This window comes from Perca flavescens, chromosome 17 (assembly GCF_004354835.1).
Source record: "Perca flavescens isolate YP-PL-M2 chromosome 17, PFLA_1.0, whole genome shotgun sequence".
In the NCBI taxonomy this organism is placed as follows: domain Eukaryota; kingdom Metazoa; phylum Chordata; class Actinopteri; order Perciformes; family Percidae; genus Perca; species Perca flavescens.
Genome location: NC_041347.1, coordinates 14,002,254 through 14,021,371, shown reverse-complemented (window position 1 = coordinate 14,021,371; position 19,118 = coordinate 14,002,254). Strand labels below are relative to the sequence as shown.

Sequence of the window (19,118 nt, the reverse complement as noted above, 5' to 3'; positions counted from 1 at the left end):
TGTCCCAACTAACATTACGGCTCGGAGCCGCGACGCTAGAAATGTAACACTAATCTACAACAGCAGTCTTATCCACCACTCTCTTGCCTGTACTACTGTAACTGACTGGGAAACCAAAGTTTTCTCAAACCTGCGATCTTAAAACTCTTGTCTCTCTGACTCACTACTGCATAGGCGGAGCTCGGCTACATAGGTGGCGCGCCAATCGGAGCTTCAGAGCTATGGCGGGGCTACAGATTAGGTGTCCTTAAAGAACCTGCGTATCTAACAGTAGTTACGCATTATATTAATTAATTTTCTTAAGTTTTATTTATTTTTATGCCGTGTATTCTCCACATAAATTCATGCACCGAACCGTGACGCCATACCGTTTCGGTTCAATACGATTAAGTGTACCGTTCCACCCCTAATGTGTATAATGCAGTCCCTCCAGAAAAACGCGATTATGCGATCGCATAATTCAATGCATAATCAGCCAAAGTCTAAATTTTTTTTAAAAAAATATGCGGGGCTTGCATGATTTCATAATCCCCGTATTTTCGTTGCAAAAAAGTCACATACATCTTAGCAGAAAGTTGAAAAATGTTGCGTTTACTTCACACAAGAGCAGCCATTTTCCCCTGTTGCCATGGGAACGTTATGAAGTGACGTGAACATCATCGAAAAGCAGGGTGTTGGGGGAATCACTTTTTTTTCTCTTTTTCATCAAAACACAGTTTTTGCAAGTTTCCGCAATTTTTGCAATTTCATCGCATAAAATTGCATAAATATCCCGCATATTCCATTGCATTTTTTAAGAAAACTTGCCGCATAATCAAGGATTTTTGCCCGCAACAATCACAAAAAAACTCTGGAAGGACTCATAATGTGACAATAAATTACGTTTACCTTTACAAGGACTGCACCTATTTTATTTAAAATGCATTCATCGTGTGTAACTCTATAGTAACAGCATGTTATATGGTTGTAGTTTCTGCAGCTGTGTGTGTTTTTGTCTGCTTTGCATTTGGTTTTGAAGGGTATGATTAGGTTGTTTTCTCTAATTTTTTAACAATATTTTTCAATATCAATGACTGTCATAGTGTTAAATTGGTGGTGTTATGCCGCAGTCTGGTAGTATACAATTTTGTATCTACTCTCTAACAGGTAATAGGCTTACTGTATTTGTATTGTATTTGTGTTCTTCAAAGGGGTTAATGTATGAATATTCTTGGCCTCAACAAGTCATTATATAGAAAGATTCTCTCTGTATTTCAAATGAGTTTGAAGTGCAGCTCTCTGTCCTCTGATTGACGTCATTCCCGGCCAGGGGTTCACTCTAAAATAGCTCTCATGGCTAAGTTAGGAAACTCATGGCATAGTGGAGGAATGTTTAAAACAACAAACAGTGTAGCTGGCTGTAATTTCTTTCTTCTCATGTACAGATGGGTTTGTTTCTAAAGAGGACCAGCTTCGAGTCAGCCCTTCAGTAGATGTTTCTTAGCTTTTTGCATGGTTTGATCACACGAAATGTTACCAAAGAGATCTGAGCAGTTACTGTTCTCATGTGCTGGTGACCCCGTTTGTAGCTGTGTGAATGGTTTTATTTTCATCCCAAGTAGCACTCCCAGACTATAAGGCAAGAAACTGTTATGATTGGCTGAGGCTTTCATTATTATCACATACGTCTACGTCCAAACACAATAGTCATATGTCTACTGGCTCTCCAACAGCCTGAAATCACACCAGGAATTTGCACTCCAGGCCGCAAAATATTGCACTTGTCAAGTTAGATTAATATCTCTCCTAATTCTGTTTAGGACCATAATTATAGCAAATGTCTCAATGCATCAAAAGTAGATGAAATATTAATTCATGATTTATACATAATGTATATTAATGCTTTAAATACTGCATATTAATGTGCATTTGCCATTAACCATTCACATGACTACTGTTGTGAGGACAACATGATATTGCTTACTTGCTGCTTTTGGTGTTGTGCCTTTATTATCCATCAGTGCAAGAAGCCACTGCGTTATCCACCCAACCTCCAAACAGCTGGGCCAGATTTCTATGTGGCTGGCCAGTTTTTAATGCAGACAGTTGATTGTGCATGTATGCTCTTTTTTAGCAATGACTGCCTTTACCTTTGTATAGTTACACAGACTTGGCATCTACCATTTAACCATTTGATGAAGTATTTTGCTCAGTGGCACATTGGCAGGGGCTGTGAGAACAGAGTTTTCACGGACAGTCGCATCAACTTCCTTCCTTCTCTAATTGCTACACCACAGCTTATTAGAAACAACACTTACTGTATATAACATATGAATAACTAATTCATATTTATTAAAGTAAAACTACAGTGTGTAGAAGAGTCCTCAGGTCTACAAATGTCCTCAGTTTGGCTGCAATATCTATCTAAAGAATACTAACATTAGCCAACATAAACTACTGCTCATACCAGACCAAGTAAGCTCCATGCAAAAAACAGTATATTGAATATTGCAGGGATGCATTTTATTGCTTAATATGTTATATAATTTTTCATCTGTAGAAAGAAATGTTTTATTTTGTCTTTCAAAAGTTATTTTGTCTTGCTTTAAGCTAACCTATTGTTAAACCCTGCAGAGCTAGCTCACTAGCTAGCTACACACATAGACTGTTAATATTAATACAGTCTATGGCTACACACAGGCACAGCGAAAAGTCTAAGTTTATACACAACCCGATTCTTCATGTTTTGTTCACCTGTTAATTATATCAGATCTGATCCTAAAATAGAATCTAAATTTGTTTCAAGTCATGTTTTAACATTGTGTTTTTTTCTTTACAGATGAAACATCAGCTAAAAACGTCAGCAGGGTAGGTTTTTGCTTCTTTTTATATGTACATATTTATGTGACAAGGCACATGAAGCTTCTCTTTATAGCTTCACACACTGTAGATATGTTATTACTTTATTACCTTGCCCCTTAATTCCCAAAGCTAACCTTAGAGACTTGAATTGAGTTCTTACTCAACAATGGACACTATGGCTGAACTAATTCAAACACAGCACAGAACTCAATACTGTCCTTCACGAATTGCACCAATTAATTTAGATGCAGATTAACTATGCTCTTTGACAGTTTGTTTTGTCCTTGTGCTAACTTTGAGTGCCATTGTGACTTTGTCTCATATAAAAAGCTTGAAACAGTTTACAAATTCATACCTGTGCATTCTTCGGTATGATGCAGTACAGTAGTGATGCTTGGGATGTTAACATTGGAGTTAAGGCTCCTGTCAGCATCAAATGGATGATTATTAACAAGGATAATAAGAAACAACATGAATGTTTTGGGCTGCATTGTACACTCGCCAGGTCAGGTGTGAGACAGTTGGTGGCAAAGAGTTATGGAAAAGAGTAGCTCCCCTGTGCTCCGCATACATATATTCACACCTTTGTCATCTTGACACTATCATGCCCTTAGCAGGCCAGTGTCAGCACCCACAGCAGGGCCCCTGAGCTGATTAGAAGGGACTTCACAGAGAAAAACAACAAGGGCCACTCGACCCCTCGGTGCGTCATCCATACGTCTGTGCAAACAGGATGTGGAAGGATAGAAGGCTTCCCGTGGGGGAGGCTTTCTAGTGTGCCACTCTCCCGCCGTCCTTCCCTCACCCTCTCTGCAGGCGCAGAAATAGACAGCTCTCTGGCCCCGTACAAGGCAGGAGGTCTGCCTCTTACATAACCACACTTTTAAGCTGAGGCTGAGCAGCAGAGTTTGCCAGGGCTCTAATCAGAGCTGTGGGGCTCGGGTGGCCTCCTCTTGGGACTGCGGGGGGATCCCTGGGCTTGAATGCAGCAGTAAAAGGGAGTGTAAGGGTGGGGTGGAGGGTAATGTTGTGATGAATGGTTCTGTCTTAGTCAATGGCAGGAAGATAATCCTTTTTCATAAAAAGGTTAGTGAGTTAGTAGCTAGCTGCTGCAACAGCATTAGACTGGGTGCAGATTGTTGGTTGTTGTCATCTCAGTGTTTATGCAAGGCTATGGAGTTGCAATTTCTGTCTTGTGTCCAGCAGTACCAGGACACAAATATGCAGGGTGTTGTGTACGAACTCAACAGCTACATGGAGCAGCGCCTGGACACTGGAGGAGACAACAAACTCCTGCTCTATGAGTTGTGCAACATCATCAAAACAGGTAGAAGTAGACATGATCCAGCTTATTGATCCTCTCTTCACGTCACACTGTTGCCGTCAAACACCTCCTTATGAGACTAGGATCGAAGACTCTAAATAGCATTTGTTTAAGCATTGTTTTTTAAGAGGAGGAGGAGGAGGAGGAGGAGGAAGAGGAGGAGCAGGAGGAGGAGGAGGAGGAGGATTTGCTGTGGTGGATAACCCAAATAGAGAGTTTTTTCAATGTAAATCCAATTTAGTGTACTTCTCAGACATATAATGTACTTTGTACAACTGAATTGCCCACTGTGGTGAACTCCACCTGTATTCTGCTTAATTGAAAATAATAAATACATAAAATATGCAGAAAGAATTGTTTGTAAATGAATAGTCCCAGTTCTTCTCCCCATTCATCTTGGCAAACCAAAATCAAATTTGTGAATAAAATGGTCTAAAAAACTAGAAAATGTAATTATATGATCAAACAATTTGTATCATGTTCCACAATAAATGCAATTACATATGATTCAATTTTCTAGCATTTTAGTTCAAAATTTGGAATGTCCAGGACTTTATCGTTTTGACAAAGATATGTTGATATGTTGCATTTTATAAATACAGTGTTGTCAGTGAATCAAACCAAATGATGATTTCAGCCAGACCACACCACTCATTATCTTCTTGATCATCTGCATATTCACTGATGCTCCACCAGTGTCCCTGTTGTCACATTGTATGATAATGTGACCTAAATATATGAGGGTGAAATGGGACTGGAAAAGAGGACTGGGAATGAGATGAACTGGATGGCAGTCAAAGCCCTCGGTCAGAGCGCCCTTGTCGTTATGTGGGACATTGTTAATAGACTGTTATTAGATTGTAACTGTTATATCCTATTACACTTTTCCTCCCAGGTATACCTGCCATTTATTGTTGGACACATCTACATGAGAGAATGTAACACGGGCATACACTGACAGCTAATGTCATACTCGTACTACACACATGTGAACTGTGTGTCTCTTATTTCTACAGCAACAAAAGCAGATGGATTCGCACTTTACTTCTTGGGAGAATGCAACAATGTAAGTGCAGAGGACATTGGCTGAATACATTTTATATGCTAATGCAGTTGTGTGCGTGTTTTTGATTATTTTCCCCCCCGCCATTTCTGTTTCTCTTTTTCTTCTTATCATGCTTCTCAATAGAGTTTATGTATGTTCACTCCAACGGGTGCCAAGGATGGCCCTCCAAGCCTCATTCCCTCCGGCCCCATCGCATTTGGGACGACCATTGCCGCTCATGTTGCCAAGACTCACAAAACACTGCTAGTAGAGGACATCATGGGGGTGAGGCTGTTTTCTTGCAACCAGTACACATTTTCCCATCACAGGAATTTCACTGCATAGCTGTGATGTTTGTTGATTACAGATCTCTTAATGCTCTCCATTTATGTTTCATTAAATGAACCTGGTTAGATGCACTAAAAAAAAAAAAAAAAAAAAAAAAAACAGTATGCTTTGAATTTTAATCGTTTTAATTTTCTGCTGAGGGGCAACTGTACCAGCTACACTGACCTCCTTTGTTGAGCTCCTGTGCACTTCAGGCAATAATGTCCTTCACTGATCTGTGTGTTGCAGGACGAGCGCTTCCCAGACGGCACAGGGCAGGACTCAGGGATCCATGTTCACTCTGTCTTGTGCCTCCCTATTATCACTGCCATCGGGGATCTCATTGCCATCCTGGAGCTGCAACGGCAGTGGGGCAAGGAGCCCTTCAACCTCAGCCACCAGGAGGTCAGTCTGACCCAGACAAAACACACCAAGAGTGGGAGGCTGGAGCATGGCTCACAGAACTACAGTTAGCCTGGTATTCACCTTAATCTGGCTCTGTTAAAGATAGATTTATGGGGTTCAGTTGATTGTGGAAAATAATTAATAATGCTGTATTTTTTGTCTCCAAGCACTTTCTACTTGTTGCTGATGATTCAGTAAAACGGCAGTGCAATGAGCTAGAAAATTACTTAACATACCCATGGCTCAAGCAAGTATAGTCACAGTGAATAAGCTTTAAAGATTCACATTTCAAATTCAAAACTTTCCATAATAAACATCTCTTGACAGCATTTTTAATAAAAATACATAATGATTCCCCACTTTGTACTTAAAAAAAACAATCTCATTTATTTTAGCATTTTTGTAAATTAATTAAATATTAGGAAGCAGAATACAGTAGGTTTAAGTGACTTGACAATTATTTGTGACATTTTGTCTAATTTTATCATTTCATCAGTTGATTGTTTTGGCCACTTGTTGGCAGCACAATAAGGTGATATGGCTCACGTGGTAGCAAACATACACATCATAGCAGATGCAGAGCAAGCATTTGAAGTTGTCATTTATTTTCTATGATGGATGATTTGATGAATTTTGATTTACAAAATGACATTGTTTTACAGCATGTTTTTATATCCAATGCACTCCTGACATTAGCATAAGCCACTACAAACCTTTACTACAGCCCAGTCATGCAACAACATCAAAATACCGTGATATAGCATGACACCGTCAGAATCTTAAATAATATTGTGATAGAAAACTTTTGGTCATACTGCCCAGCACTACTATTAGTGCAGCTTCAATTTTAAAGCTATAGTGAGTAGTTTCTGTCGCCCCCATGAGGAATTCTAAGTAATGACAACTAAACTGTCGGCACATCCACATGATACAAGCCTTCCGTGATCGCGCACCGCCCCCACCCCTCCTCCGCAGAGGTCGCCGGACAACACCAGTTTCTAAACATACTCATACTGAGAAATAAAGAGAGAGTTTTATGGAGCTGATCATCTTAATTAGCGTTGTATCAACTCATTTGGCAATGGCTTGAATTTAACGGATGTTCATTAATATCAAAAAGTTATGCCCTAAAGCTTTAATCCACAATACTGAACACAGCAACACAGCAGTGTTACTGGTGTGAGGTGTGAGTGTCCCCAGAGTGGCTCTAAATCTGTAGACCAACTGGCTCTTCTATGATTATGAGACGGCCTGATGTGCAGAACAGATAATTATGTTGAGCTATACAAATCAGAAATTTGATAAGAACTGATTAAGCGTTGCAAATGTATGATAACTTGTGTTAATTGTGATATGTTTTTTCTGCAGTTCTCTGGAGTTAATCTTCACTTTATTTTCCAGGTTGCAACTGCTAATTTAGCATGGGCATCAGTTGCCATTCATCAAGTACAGGTGAGCAAACTATGCTGTAACATTTCACTAAAGACTTGTCTGGAAACAAGGTGATGCCCACTTATTATGATCTTTGATGCTCTGGTGTTTTTAATGGGGGAAATCCACTGTGTACACAAACTGGTTGTCACTGGGCCCAGTCCAATCAACTGAGCCGTAGATTCAACTAATAGCTCCCCGAGGACATCATTACACCCGAGTGTTGTTTTTATACGAACAGATAGCACAACACCTCAGAGAAGCAGCGTCCCACTGCAGCACTGGCCACAGTGGACCTCTGAGCCTTAGCCACAGCACTGCATCACACTGTGCTCCTGGGTCAGCTACTTGCTGCAAAACACTGTTGTTACTGAAACTCATGAGCCAAGTGTGTAGACAGCAAGTTGGCTTGTTTACAGCACACGCACGATGCTGTATGTGTTCTGTGAGAAATGTGCGATACGTCTGGGTGCCGGGTCATGACCCGTCTTTCTTTCTTTCCAGGTGTGCAGAGGCCTCGCCAAACAGACTGAGCTCAATGACTTCCTACTAGATGTGTCAAAGTAAGAGCTGCTGTTGGGACAGTTTACCTAACACTAAACGAATGCTAATGAAAACATGTTAAAAGTGTATTTACACCATGTTTTTAGTTTAGTCTAAGTAGAACAAAATTAAGATTTGGGCTCTAAAGTGAGTTTGTATCTTTTTCTCATGTCAGGTCAAACATAAATAGCACGTTTTTGCTCACACAATAGAAACAAATGACTGCATTTTAGGCAAGTTAGCTTTCATGTCTTGAATGTGAACGTCATCAGAGCTTCCCATTTGTCAACATCTCAATGCGCCATTTCTTCTTTTCGCACAGAACATACTTTGATAACATTGTGGCAATAGATTCTCTACTTGAACATATTATGGTGAGTGTGATTTCTGCAAGTATGTGTTCATTCACATTGTCTTCAAGGCTACACATCCTGGGAGTGTGTTAGGTTATGTGTGTTAAAACGAGTAATAATGCTGCTGTGATACAGATACACACAGGCTATCTTAATACCTGAGGGGCACTGCTAATGTTTCTGACAATACGTTTGTTGGCATTAATAATACAAGATAATAATTTGTTATAATAGATACATAGACATACTAAATAAATGTTTAGAATTGGGCTTAACCTAAATTAGGGACGTTTTTCCAGCTTGCCATATTTTAAAACAAATATGATCTGGGTGAACATGATTTCCCTGTTTTTCTACTAAAACCCGCCTCTTTGTTTGTATGTATGTTGTTGCCTTGTGACTTGTGTTGTCATCTCAGGTCATTCAAGTCATCTGGTTCAAACACTCAAATGAACTGTAATGACTTGTAGTTTTACTGTGTGTTTTTTAATTCTCTACATTTAACTGTCCTGTACCATCCAAAAAATTAAAAAAAAGAATACTGATTAAATGAAGTTGGAGGTGCTAGATGTTATTTTCCATGTTTGTTTTTTTTTCAGTTCTTTTAAACCCTCAGTGTTGCTAATAAGATTCTGTCCCTGGTGTTGTTTTGCAGATATATGCAAAAAACCTGGTGAATGCGGACAGGTGCGCACTCTTCCAGGTAGATCACAACAACAAAGAACTATACTCTGACCTGTTCGATATTGGGGAAGAGAAAGAAGGCAAACCTGTCTTTAGGAAAACCAAAGAAATTAGGTGTGTAAGAGTTACCTTTTTCTCTAACAGTGTGCTAAATTGTATACTCATTTGATTTTGATAGCGTCTATTCTTTTTGATATACAGTACATGAGTATCAGTTTTCCATTTATGCAAAACAATGACAAATACTAGTTTATTTTGAAGGAGTAGAACAGTTGGAACTCATTTTCAAATGTTTTTTTTGTCTCCACACTTTTAAAAATGTGTGTCCTGCCCATAGAAGACATTGTTTACCATAGTGTACAGTGAATAAGGTCCTGTAACACAGACAGCTCAGAAAAAAAGGACAGCTCAGAAAAAAATGCTTCCACTAATAGAAAGTCAATAGAAAAGCAGCAAAACATCAAATGACCTGCTGATTTTGTGCTATTCCAGTGGAACATCATCATTTTTACCGTCAATACGTAAAAATAGTAAATCTACACACTGTATGTGCTGTAAATTGCATTTTTAAAGGTTTTTGCATGGATTTTTATGATTGATTTTTTATTATTGATTTTCACTCATCCACTCAGCACCGACAGACTGAGAAGACTTGAAGGGCAGTCCACAGAGCTAACTCTTGTCCTCTTCTCTTCTTTTTCCCTGTAGGTTTTCTATAGAGAAGGGAATAGCTGGCCAAGTGGCTCAGACAGGGGAAGTCTTAAATATCCCAGATGCCTATGCAGACCCCCGGTTCAACCGGTAAACTCCAACAGACTCTGCAACAAGCCGTTTTTATTTATCTTTTTTATTTATCATTTTATATGATCATCCACAATCTAACTAACTGTCTTGAAGTTTTGCTATGATATGTCCTGGACAATTCTTCTTCGGTTGACTTATTCTTCTATATTTGGGATAAAAACACTGTAGTCATACTTTTACCCATTATAGGTGTACACCAGGAGTTAAACACTGTATGATTCACATTCTAATCTCGCTTACATGATGTATGTCATATCATATTTTTGTATGTCTTCCTTAACAGAGAGGTGGACCTCAAAACTGGCTACACCACGCGGAACATCCTGTGCATGCCCATCGTGAGCAGGGGGACCGTTATAGGTGTGGTACAGATGGTGAACAAGCTAAGCGGAAGTGCCTTCACTAAAACAGATGAGAACAACTTTAAGATGTTTGCTGTCTTTTGTGCTCTGGCCTTACACTGTGCAAATGTGAGTAAACTGAATTAGTCCTAAAATATTTAATTGACTAACTGATTTTCTGCAAAAGCAAAAAACTTGATCCATTCTCTTAATATCTGTCTGCACACACCTGCTCTTTATCTTTTGCAGTGTAGGTAGATTATATAATGCTTCATGGCCATGAATACTTAATTCTTATTTTCAGAGAACTGCACCTTTGACGTATCGCCCTAAATTCATAATGTAGCTGGAAGGCTTGTTTCAGCTGTTAGAAGGCTGTAGGTTTCCCTCTTTGTCAGAGAAGTAATTTCATTTTTCTTCAAGAGACAGAGACAGTGCCAGCTTCTATTTAAAATGTGCATTATGCAATATGAATAAAAGCTTATTTTTTGACGGTCATGATTATTCCTTAAATGAAACACCAGCCGTTTCATGAATAAACTCTGGAAACCTGAGTTGTGTGGTCTGTCTGTCAAAGTCTCTCCTCTCTGTGGGGGCCTGACTCACCATCATCTCGTGCGACAAACTTACGCAGGAGCAGCGTCACAAAGTTGGTTTTAAAATTGATGAGGCGTGTTAATATTTTAAGACAAGCAGTCTGCATCCGTCCACTGACAGGATTTATGTTTAGCTGTAATTTATGCCTCGCGTCTCTAGGAAACTCGCTTGGGCCGGCTCCTGATTTATGCTGATTTATGGTGGAAGGTGTGAGGCTTGGCGCCTGTACCTGCCTGTCTGTCTGGGAACGGGGACAGGGATACAAACCAGATGTGGAGACACTTTTTGGAGACAGATCAAATATGATACAGGACTGTTGCGGACAACTTAACTTTGTCTGACCCTTTTGGAAATTCCAACAGTGATACTTAAAGAATTCAACAAAGATATAAGATATTTTTCCAGGTATTTATAGCGCTGGAGTGTTCATTTTCCTCTCTTGACATTTTAAATACTAATTCCTGTTCTGTGCCTCTCTGCAGATGTACCACAGGATCCGGCACTCTGAATGCATTTACAGAGTGACGATGGAAAAGCTGTCTTATCACAGCATCTGCACATCAGAAGAATGGAAGACCCTCACCCAGCTCAACCTCCCTACACCCATTTATAAAGAGATCGAAATGTGAGTGCCCTTTGAGGTTCAGGTTGTGGTTATTATCTCTGCTCTGCGTGTGGTTGGTCTACAGCCATGTGTCTGTGAAAGTGACGATGACAGAGTCCAGAAGCTCTGTAGAGGGGGTGCAGGAAGTGGTGGGTCTTCTGGAGGACAGCCTGTCAGTTTAACACACCCGGACTTCAGAAGTCCCCTTATCTGTCTCTCTGTACATGCTAATTTAAGACTCCCCTCCCATCTCTTTCTCCCTCCTCTAGGTTTCATTTTGACATCAGCCCCTTTGAGGAGATCTGGCCTGCTGTCTTTATCTACATGGTTCATAACTCCTGTGGAAAGACCAGGTGAGGTGTAACTAGGCCATGACCATGTCAGCGTCACCTGTTCATCAACGCTCAGGTTGATTAATTGTTGTATTGTTGTTGTGTGTAGCTTTGAGCTGGAGAAGCTGTGTCGGTTCACCATGTCTGTACGGAAGAACTACCGGCGTGTGCCCTACCACAACTGGAAGCATGCAGTGACGGTGGCCCACTGTATGTACGTCATCCTACAGAAAACCTCTGGGATGTTCACAGAGCTAGAGGTTTGCTTCTTATTTAGTCTGGGTTTTACTGTTTCAAGACGACAAAAATAAATAAAAACAAGATCAGCAGCATCAAGGGGCTCCTGATTTTAAGTTTTGTGTCCCCCGTTGTCTTTCCACTCTGGTCTACAGAAGAAAGGTCTGTTGATCGCCTGCCTGTGCCATGATCTGGACCATCGGGGGTACAGCAACTCATACCTGCAGAAGTTTGACCATCCGCTGGCTGCTCTGTACTCCACCTCCACCATGGAGCAACACCACTTCTCTCAGACCGTCTCCATCCTACAGGTAGAGCTCCACTATGCAGAAATCAATGTACAATGTATGTTATTCTTGTGAACGCGATATGTCTGGAACGCCTTGAGGGAATTTCTTTAAATTTGGCACAAACGTCCACTTGGACTTGAAGATGAACTCAATAGAATTTGGGGGTAAGTGGTCAAAGGTCAAGTTCACTGTGACCTCAATTAACACATTCGTGGCCATGAATCAATAATTAATATGCTAATAATGACAACATTTAACACAAAATGATGAAGAAGTGACATTTTATATCCAAAAGGCCAAAGGTCAACTTCACTGTGACATCATAATGTTTTAACCATTTTTCAACGCCGTAACTCAGGAACAGAAGGGGAGACTAATCTTGAAACTGTGGTGATTGTATAGATCTTCTGTGCTGCTGGGTTGAAGATGTCTCTGAAGCATCCACGTTTTAAAATTTGTAGCTTCTTTGCAGGAACATCTATATTTGAATCGTTGTCTTCTGTCATGGCAACAACTTTGTGTTCTATCAGAATCAGCTTTATTGGCCAAGCATGTGAACACATAAAAGACATTTGTTTTTGTTTGTCTCTCAATGAACTTACACACTAATATGGCATACAGCAGAACAAGAACAACAAGACTTAACAAAGTCAAGTCAAATCAATTTTATTTATATATCCCTATATCACAAATCAAAACTTTTCCTCAAGAGGCTTCACAATCTGTACATCCAACAACATCCTCTATCCTTAGACCCTCGTCTCAGATGAAGAACAACTCCCATTAATGAGCAAAATTGGACCCGAAGGTGCTTGCGTGAGTCCACTGTCTTAACTTCCTCTCCCTTGATGGCAACCAGGACAGGGGCACTCCTGTTCCTCTGGTAGTCCACCACAAGCTCATCACCGTTGCTGATTTTGAGCTTCAGGTGATTGTTGCAGCATGTGAGGAAGCTAATCTATCAGTCCTCTGTACTCCTCTGTAAAAAATAGTCTCTGAGTAAAGACAACATGTTTCTCACTGGAAATTACACTGGAATACATGTCAATATAGTGATAACTTCCATTTCGCCAAAAAAATACACTTAAAACCTTTCATGGAATTCCTTCAGTGTCTTCACTACATATATTAAATGCGTTTGGACAGACATGGATGTAAACTGCAACTTGACTTGTTGGCGGAGATAGTCTTCACATTTATAAGTAAATTTTTACTTTTATTACCACATAATTTCTAGAAATCTAATGCTCACACACACACACACACACACACACACACACACACACACACACACTGTCAATTACAGATCTATGTATAGGATCATATGACTTAGTTCTGAGTGCCCTCTTCTGTAACGTCCAGGGATCTGGGTGAACCTGCGATGGCTTGAGATGAACGTGGATTACAACCTGTTGTAGTCTAGCTGAGCCAAACGCCTCATAAGTGGAGCTTTTGCTTTTTTATTGATCTCTTTGTTTCTCATAGCTGGAAGGGCACAATATTTTCTCCAACCTGAATTCCAGCGAGTACGAGCAGGTGTTGGAGATCATCCGGAAGGCTATCATTGCCACAGACCTCGCCCTGTACTTCAACAACCACCAGCAGCTGACGGAGCTGCTGACCTCGAGTGTGCTGGACTTGAACAACCACTCACACAGGTCAGGTCACGACACGCACCGGTACGCAGGTCGGGTCAGGTTCACACCAGGTCTCGTTGTATCACACGCAGACCTGGTGCACATACACGGCACATTGAGTTTCTCCTCATGGCGATAACGAGGCTTTGCTCCCCTCCAGGGACCGTGTGATTGGTCTGATGATGACAGCATGTGACCTGTGTTCTGTTACCAAGCAATGGCAAATCACACGACTCACAGCCAACGACATCTATGCTGAGTTCTGGGCCGAGGTACAGTGGGATACTGCTGGAGTTTAAACAGTTTTATTTTTAGTTTCATTTAGAGCCGCCACTATGACAGTCAAACCTCTGTTTTTAATTGGTAATGCTGCTACACCTAGCTGTCATACAATTTGTAAAGTGCAAAATAGTGTCGTCTAGTGGTCAAAAGGTTTGCCACAGTGTGCAAAAATATAAGGAAATTTCTTTCTTTATTTTCCTCCTCCACAGGGAGATGAGATGAAGAAGATTGGGTTGCAGCCGATCCCTATGTTGGACAGAGACAAGAAGGACGAGGTTCCCCAGGGCCAAGTAAGACCAGCACTTTTACTCACGTGTCTAACTGGGCTCACTCTCTAACTTACACACACACTCCAAAAAATTTGAAATGTCTCTGAAGTAGGATTACTAGGAGTTGACTTAAAGTGTAAATAATTACTTACAATAACCAGGATCACTTTATATTCAGATAACAATGTAACAAGTTTTACCATTCCTTTAGAAATCGCATGCAATGTAAGAAGCCTCTACAGAATGCTATGGGTATATGTAGTGTAATAAACTTTGCATATTGCTGATTTATTTATTTGATTAGGACAATGAACATTAATCAACATCATGTCTCTATGGTGGGAAGAAACCGGAGAAAACCCACGCAAGCACAGGGAGAACATGCAAACTCCACACAGAAAGGGCTGGGACGACCTGGGTTCGAACCCAGAACTGTCTTGCTGCGAGGCAGAAGTGCTAACCAATGAGCCACCGTGCTGCATTATTAATAAATAATAAGCGTTAAACTATGTCTGGCCCCATATACAGCACATTTGAACAAAGACCATGAAATCAGATCAGTTAATTACTACAGTAAATTATCAAAATATCCCAGACAACAGAGAAAATTAAAATCATGTGCTGCATTTCTGAGTATTCCTTAATGTCATGACAGTCATTCATTATACTGTTTGTGAACATGTTAATGCAAACTTGCTTCTGTTGGCTTAAGTATTTTTGTTTGTTTTTTAAGGTGGGATTCTACAATGCTGTTGCAGTTCCATGTTACACGACACTAGCGGAGCTTTTCCCTCCATCCAGTCCTCTTCTAAGAGCCTGCAAGTAAGTCTTCGAAGCTGCAGTTTTAAAGTAGAAGGGAAAGTCTCGTCCTTGGCTGTGTGCTTTGACACAAAGCCAAGCAGGATTTTGGGAGTGATGCTGAATATATCTAGCATATGTGTTTTAGCAATAAAAGATTAAATAACTGTAGGTAGGTGTTTTAATTTACAGTTTTTTGGTCGTGCATTTTGTCGTGCTGATTTCACTATGGCCGATAAATGCTCTGACTACTTCTGTGTGTGATGACCAGCAGCAGTTGGCCAGACAAATAAAATTTGAGGTCATAAGGAGTACTCGTGTGTATAGACGTGCATTCCACTTTCAACTGAAAATACAAACAAAACATGTGCTACTGCTAGAACTTTCTGAAAAGCATATTCAGTAAGACACATTTCAATATAGAAGGCAGTGTAGTAACAGGAAATGGTTGCTCTTCTATGGCGCACCAGTGTGTCTGCATGTAACCTGCTGGTCTTTAAAAAGTTGTGACCTTGATCTGCGGGGAATGCAAACAAAGTGAGCAGTGTAATATATATAAGCCTGGGGTGTACGTCAGCACCGGAGCCCTGGGTGGGCAACGAGCCTAGACCCTGCGGAGCCCGGCTGCTTGTTGTGGGATCTGCCACAGACGTGTAAACTGCATCAGCTAAGCTAAGTGAAGGGAAGGACACCACTCGTGTGTCAGGTTTATAGATTATAGTGGGGTGGGGTGACAACACGACCTGATGGGACAGCTACTGATACAGTACAGACGACTAATGAGTTACACTGTTACTGTGGAGACACATATTTGACCATTGTTCATTTTAGCATTATTCTTGATATTTCTATCTTGAATAAATTGCCGGTACAAATTCATTATATTTAGTTGTTAAATACAGTTGGGTTTGGTTTATTGTAGATTTTGTTTTGTTGCTGCAGTGTGTGGACATATGGATATTAATATGGATATCTTCAGAACCATAATTTGCTATTCTGATTATGTTCTGATATTTCTGTCTTAATATCATTACTACAGTTATAAAATAGAAGCATAATTTGATCTATCTTGTTTCAAAAGTTCTGTCTGTCTCTAACAATATTATGTCCATACAATTTTTCACATCAGATGCACACCCTTGTGGCAACAAAGTGTTATACTGCTGCTATAGTGTGCTAACTAGCTTGCCCCATCAGTAGCTACAGTAGTATATATTATTTAGTAGTATATATAATATATTTCATTTTCTCTCAAACAAGACAACTTTCACATACCAGCTGTTTATCAGTAACAAATATACATCTGAAAATAACTTGATCAAAAGCCATTACTACCCTAATATAATTAGCATTTAAAGTAAAATAAAATTAGTCAATTTCATTCAGCGTGTTTGATTTTAAATAACTGTCATACATTATAATTTTGTCCTGTTGTTGATGAAGTTCACAATGTCTTTGATTCATGCTGACATGATTTTATCCTCTGATTTCAGATGCTAAGCCATGTCTTTGTGCAGTAAGAAATGAAATGTCTGCATTAGTGGCACAGACCTGATTGTAAACCCACGACATGCAGAGTCTGAATCTGATAGAGGATGTTTTGTGTGTGCAGGGAAAACCTGTGCCAGTGGGAGAAGATATCGCGGGGAGAAGTGCAGGACATATTGCCCATCCGGCCTTGTGATTCAGGTCCTGTCAAGGTGGACAACTGACTACCAAAGGGGTTGCTGGCCCACCAAAGGAATACAACTAGAATCCTGCCACGGACCTGGAACTTTGTAGAGGGGAAGAAGAACCCACATCCTGTGTTAGCAGGAGACAGATCAGCTAAAGGCGACTTGACTTTGAAAACACACAGTTACCTCATTGGGTGACAGAGGTGTAAACACTGACGGTTTCACCCAGAGACTGACAGACAGCCAATGGGGAGGGACTTCAACCCGTCACTCTACATCTACTCAGCTTGGGAATTCATTTAGTAGAATGGACTTGTGCTGTTTTTGTTGTTTTATTTTGGCTGTTATGTTATTTTTTTCTTTTTTTATATGAGCTGATTCTTTTACGGTCTTGTATTTGCAGAGGCCTTACTCTGAACCTTTCACAGACTAGACATATGTGAAATCTTGTTGTTGGTTCAGGCTTTTTTTCTTCTTCTTTTTTTTTAAATGGTACTGTTTGCCTTCTGTGGTAGGTTTATCATACGCGCACTACTCAGCAAGGTATTTCCAGAGACAGAAGGAATGTGTAGAGCAGATGTATGGTTTAATGCCACCTTATTGAGAAGGTGGACGTCGGAATGTTTTTTTTATTACTTTTTGAGCAAAAATCCTTTGCAGTACTTGAATAAAGACATACAGCCTATTCTACGTGGAGAAATTGCCCCGTCAGCATATTCTACAAAACGTGGATGAACTGTGACGAGAGGAGTTTTAGATAATGTCGACACTTGTGAACACAGTCACAAGAGAGTCACAATGTTTCTCCCTGAAGTGGACCCTACAGCACTGCCCATTCTGGTATTTGGGAACCTGCTGCATAGTACAGCTACTTTTTTTTTTGGATTATCAGGATCTAACCCCAGGCCAGCACTAATAATAATGTGCGTAGGACAGAGTTCACAAGATAGAGACGATGCACAAATAGCATCAGTTTAAGTAAGCCTGCGTTCTATTGAATTTTCACTGTCATAACATTGTTCACGCCACTATCACATCATGAATTATTTTACACAACAATCTGGTTTCTCCTCATTAATCAGTAATCATTTCTAGAACCATGAATAAAACAGTAAAGAGGAAAGTAAAAAAAAGAGTTGGTTAAGTGTCCCAGCGGATTTGAAAGATTTCTTCGTTTGAGGTGACACAATTACATGTTGACTAGCTTATTACTCTAGCACTCTGATTTATAACACCTGGTTAAGATGTGCTGAATTATTGAGGTATAAATTAAATCAATAGTGAAGGGCGGGATTAGTCGTCAACTATACAGACTTTATTTTTTGACGTAGACGGGTGTCCTTGCAGGTTCAAAGCCGTAGCGTGAAACATTTATGACACTGAACACGTTTTGCTGTTGATGCAGGTACAGCTTCATATTTTCCCACAATGTCAAACCTGTTAAGTGCATCGTATGTCTATCTCTGGGATTCAAGAATGCTTGCTTGACTTTCTGCAGGTATGTGACAGAAGATCCCCTCATATCCATGGCCTGTCGAAGGAAACAAATCCTCCTCCTTTACGCTTACTCTCCAACGTCATGCAAGGGGGCACATTTGGACTCTTTTAAAATGAGTTTCCAAGATCTTCCAAAAGACAATTTTTGTTGACTGAAACTGTCATTCCAGTGGACATTGTCCCTCCAAGACTGAAATTACCGCTCAAATAATTTGTTTTACAACTGGTACTGTGGCCCCCGAATGGTGTGAATGTACATTTTGATGAATGTTTTGCTGGTTGCAGATACTCGGTGGTGGCATGTGGGTCAGTGCACCATCAGTTTCCATGATGTGCTCTGTCTTTACTTTTCAGAATTGCTTCCAGTAAGCTTCAACCAAGAGGAGCAAAAATTAGCATGCACCTGAACGGAAGTTTTTATATAATTTTGCATATATGGTAATGGGTGTATACTGCGTGCAATCTAAGAATTAGTTTGCACAGACTGAGAAGTATGCTCTGATGGCACTAAACTGAATGGCGGTTGTGCACTTTCAGACTCTGTGTGTGTGTGTGCGTGCGTGCGTGCGTGCGTGCGTGCGAGAGAGAGAGAGAGAGAGAGAGAGAGAGAAAGCTTTTGACTGTGTCTTTACCCACTCCAACCCCACCTGAGAACATGGTTAAGTCCATAACACTGCACTGTCCCTTCTACTTTTCAGCACCAGATATACACCATTGTCTGCACTATGTTAAGCTTATGATCTTTATCATTATTATTATTGATGATTCTTATTATTATTGCTATTATTACTATTGTTATTT

At 40.2% G+C, this 19,118-nt stretch overlaps 1 protein-coding gene across 9 annotated transcripts in view; it reads left to right on the top strand.

Moving 5' to 3' along the window:
* The window catches only part of pde10a (phosphodiesterase 10A), a 60,742-nt gene extending 41,624 nt beyond the window's left edge, over positions 1-19,118 (top strand). For 3 of the 9 annotated variants that reach the window (XM_028603835.1, XM_028603834.1, XM_028603837.1), the window contains 20 exons: positions 2,819-2,847; positions 4,048-4,168; positions 5,182-5,231; positions 5,355-5,495; positions 5,787-5,942; positions 7,344-7,394; positions 7,878-7,936; positions 8,239-8,290; positions 8,925-9,067; positions 9,662-9,754; positions 10,041-10,227; positions 11,178-11,320; positions 11,569-11,652; positions 11,741-11,891; positions 12,024-12,179; positions 13,644-13,837; positions 13,956-14,067; positions 14,287-14,367; positions 15,080-15,168; positions 16,757-19,118. In XM_028603835.1, coding sequence (XP_028459636.1) covers positions 2,819-2,847; positions 4,048-4,168; positions 5,182-5,231; positions 5,355-5,495; positions 5,787-5,942; positions 7,344-7,394; positions 7,878-7,936; positions 8,239-8,290; positions 8,925-9,067; positions 9,662-9,754; positions 10,041-10,227; positions 11,178-11,320; positions 11,569-11,652; positions 11,741-11,891; positions 12,024-12,179; positions 13,644-13,837; positions 13,956-14,067; positions 14,287-14,367; positions 15,080-15,168; positions 16,757-16,856 — 2,192 coding nt within the window. In that variant the 3' untranslated portion in view covers positions 16,857-19,118. Of the gene's footprint in view, positions 1-2,818; positions 2,848-4,047; positions 4,169-5,181; positions 5,232-5,354; positions 5,496-5,786; positions 5,943-7,343; positions 7,395-7,877; positions 7,937-8,238; positions 8,291-8,924; positions 9,068-9,661; positions 9,755-10,040; positions 10,228-11,177; positions 11,321-11,568; positions 11,653-11,740; positions 11,892-12,023; positions 12,180-13,643; positions 13,838-13,955; positions 14,068-14,286; positions 14,368-15,079; positions 15,169-16,756 lie in introns of those variants that run through there. The other 6 variants (XM_028603838.1, XM_028603840.1, XM_028603836.1 and 3 more) reach the window with 5 other exon arrangements.